Source organism: Bison bison, unplaced genomic scaffold, assembly GCF_000754665.1.
Source record: "Bison bison bison isolate TAMUID 2011002044 unplaced genomic scaffold, Bison_UMD1.0 scf7180017845702, whole genome shotgun sequence".
In the NCBI taxonomy this organism is placed as follows: Eukaryota; Metazoa; Chordata; class Mammalia; order Artiodactyla; family Bovidae; genus Bison; species Bison bison.
In genome coordinates, this window is record NW_011476275.1 from 45,553 (window position 1) to 48,059 (window position 2,507).

Consider the following 2,507-nt stretch of genomic DNA (forward strand, 5'->3'; position numbering starts at 1 on the left):
TGAGAGCCTCGGGGCGGTGCACCTACGCTCGGACCGGCGCGCTTCCCTGGAGCTGTCCGAGGTGCTGGATAGCAACTGGCCGTGGGACCTCGGAGAAGCGGGCGGTGAGGCAGAGACAGCCAGGGAGGGAAAGGGCAAGGAGGCCCGGCGCGTAAGGCCCTGAGCGCGGTAGGAGAGACTCTGGAAAGCAAGCAAGGGACACCACCCGACTCATGACTCAGAAGACTCTGGTGGAGGGGGTGGGAGGCGGAGGCGAATTCTGGGTTGTTGGGGTGGCCCAGGGGAGGAATGGCGCATGCTGGCTTGGTCTGAGGTGAGAACGTTACTGTCCGCTGCTGAGGCATGTCCACGATCCCTGCGACCAGTTGAAGGAACCCAGCACTTAGGAAAAAACTGCAGGGGCGAGGAGACGGCCCCTAGCGTGACCACCACCTTCAAATCCTGAGGGCTCTTCCTCCACTGAGTACAGCCAGGCTATGACAGGCCCAGAGGGCAGGACTGGCGGCTGGTGCTGGAGGGCAGACCGCGGTCTCAGCCAGGCAGTCCAGAAGTGCCGGGCCCCCTTCCAGATGGTGTCTGAGTAGGGCTGGGACTGTCGTCCATGCAGAAACACCTGCTTTGAGGGGCTGGGTGAGCCCATAGGCCCCCAAGCCTGGCACACTATCAACATCACTGGGGGTGTTGGAGCTAAATCCAGATTCCCTGGCCCCACCCCGGATCTACTGAATCTGTCTTCCCTGATGTGGGGTCTGGGAATCTGTTTTTCAGCAAGCTCTGACCCCAGCCTTGGAGATGCTCCTTTTTCAGGAGTCTGGGTCCGGCCTAACCCCTCGTCCAGTTCAGACTTATGAAGATACTGAGGTAGTCCCATATGGAATGATGCATTGCAACTGACAAAGACAAGCACGTGGACAATAACGGTATTGAAAATGTGGGCAGAGGAACTTGTGGTTCTGTCTGCTCATCCCAGCATCCTGCCACCAGCCATGGGTATGACTTTGAATCAGGCTGAATGGCAATCTCTGAGCCCATCTCCCTGGTTAGAGCCCCTAGCCCAGGGATGGACAGCAAGTGGCCTAAGACCCCAGCAGAACCCTTCTCTGGGATGTTTCCCTTACCCTCTAGTGGGTAAAATAGAAGCAAATAGGTCTGGGGCTCCTTTGAGCTCTGGTCTGCATCCCAGAGAGAATGAGGCCTCATTCTCTCATCCCAGGAGGAATGAGGCCAACTCTACAACATCAAGTATGATCTTATCCTTGCTAATGATGTTTGATTTTATGTGTCAACTGGACTGAGCCACAGGGTGTCCAGATATATGGTCAAACATTATTCTGGGCAAGATGGCCATCTGAGTCAGTAGACTGAGTAAAGTGCTTGGGTTCCTCACCGTCACATGCATGGGTCGCAGCCGGTCAGCTGAGACTGCATAGGACAAAAAGGCCAAGGAACAGTGAACTCCTGCCTGACTGTTGAACTGGGGTGTCAGTCTCATTCTGCCTTTGGACTGAAACACTGAATTTTCCTGGGTCCCGGGCCTGCTGGCTTGCAGACTGGAGCTACCCCATCGACGCTCCTGGGTCTCCAGCAGCCCCCTGCAGGTCTTGGGGTGTCTCAGCCTCCGTAACCTCACGAGTGGATTCCTAACCTACCCGTCTCTCCAACTGCCTCTGCTTCTCTGGAGAGCCCTAACTAATATCTTTTTTTCCTAATTAGAAAAATTTGGAGATTAACTTGTCTAACCTTACAGTTAAATGTAGAGTTGGGCTTTAAATTCCAGTCGATTTTCATAGCCATCATGGTACACTGCTTCTAATCGTGTAAAAATAAAAACCCCCTGTATCCAACTGAAGTCTCCAGGTTTAGGTCCATTTTTGTTATTTACTGACCCACATGCACATGCAATCTGCACCACACCCTGCGCAGAGCCCAAGATGGTGATGAAGTCAGCTCCTGGGCCTCCTCTCATCTCCATCAAGTACAAAGAATTTATTCAGGACAGGGCATGTGATGCTGGCTGTGCCAACCAGGAGGGCGCGCAGGCAGGAGCCCTTCACGAGAATGCCGCCTCGACCCCAGGCTGCTGCCGCCTGTCCCCAGCGCTCTCTACTCCCGGTAGTGGACCCTCTGGTGCTGGATGAGCTGGGAACTCTGGCCGAAGGCCTTGCCGCAGGCGCCACAGGCGAAGGGCTTCTCGCCCGTGTGGGTCCGCAGGTGCCGGAAGAAGTGCGAGCGGCCGCGGAAGGCCTTGCCACAGTCGGGGCACTCATAGGGTTTCTCACCCGTGTGGATGCGCTGGTGCTCGATGAGCACCGAGCTCCAGATGAAGGCCTTGCCGCACTGGCTGCAGGCATACGGCTTCTCGCCCGTGTGCAGCCGCTGGTGCCGCACCAGGTTGGAGCTCTGGCTGAAGGCCTGGCCGCACTCGCCGCACTCGTACGGCTTCTCCCCATTGTGGACGCGCAGGTGCTGTGTGAAGTGCGAGCTGTGGCTGAAGGCGCGGCCGCACT

At 56.6% G+C, this 2,507-nt stretch overlaps 1 protein-coding gene across 1 annotated transcript in view; it reads right to left on the minus strand.

Annotated features, from left to right (window-relative positions):
- The window catches only part of GLI4 (GLI family zinc finger 4), a 6,715-nt gene continuing 4,208 nt past the window's right edge, over positions 1-2,507 (minus strand). The window contains exon 6 of the mRNA XM_010836813.1: positions 1-2,507. Coding sequence (XP_010835115.1) covers positions 2,104-2,507 — 404 coding nt within the window. The 3' untranslated portion in view covers positions 1-2,103.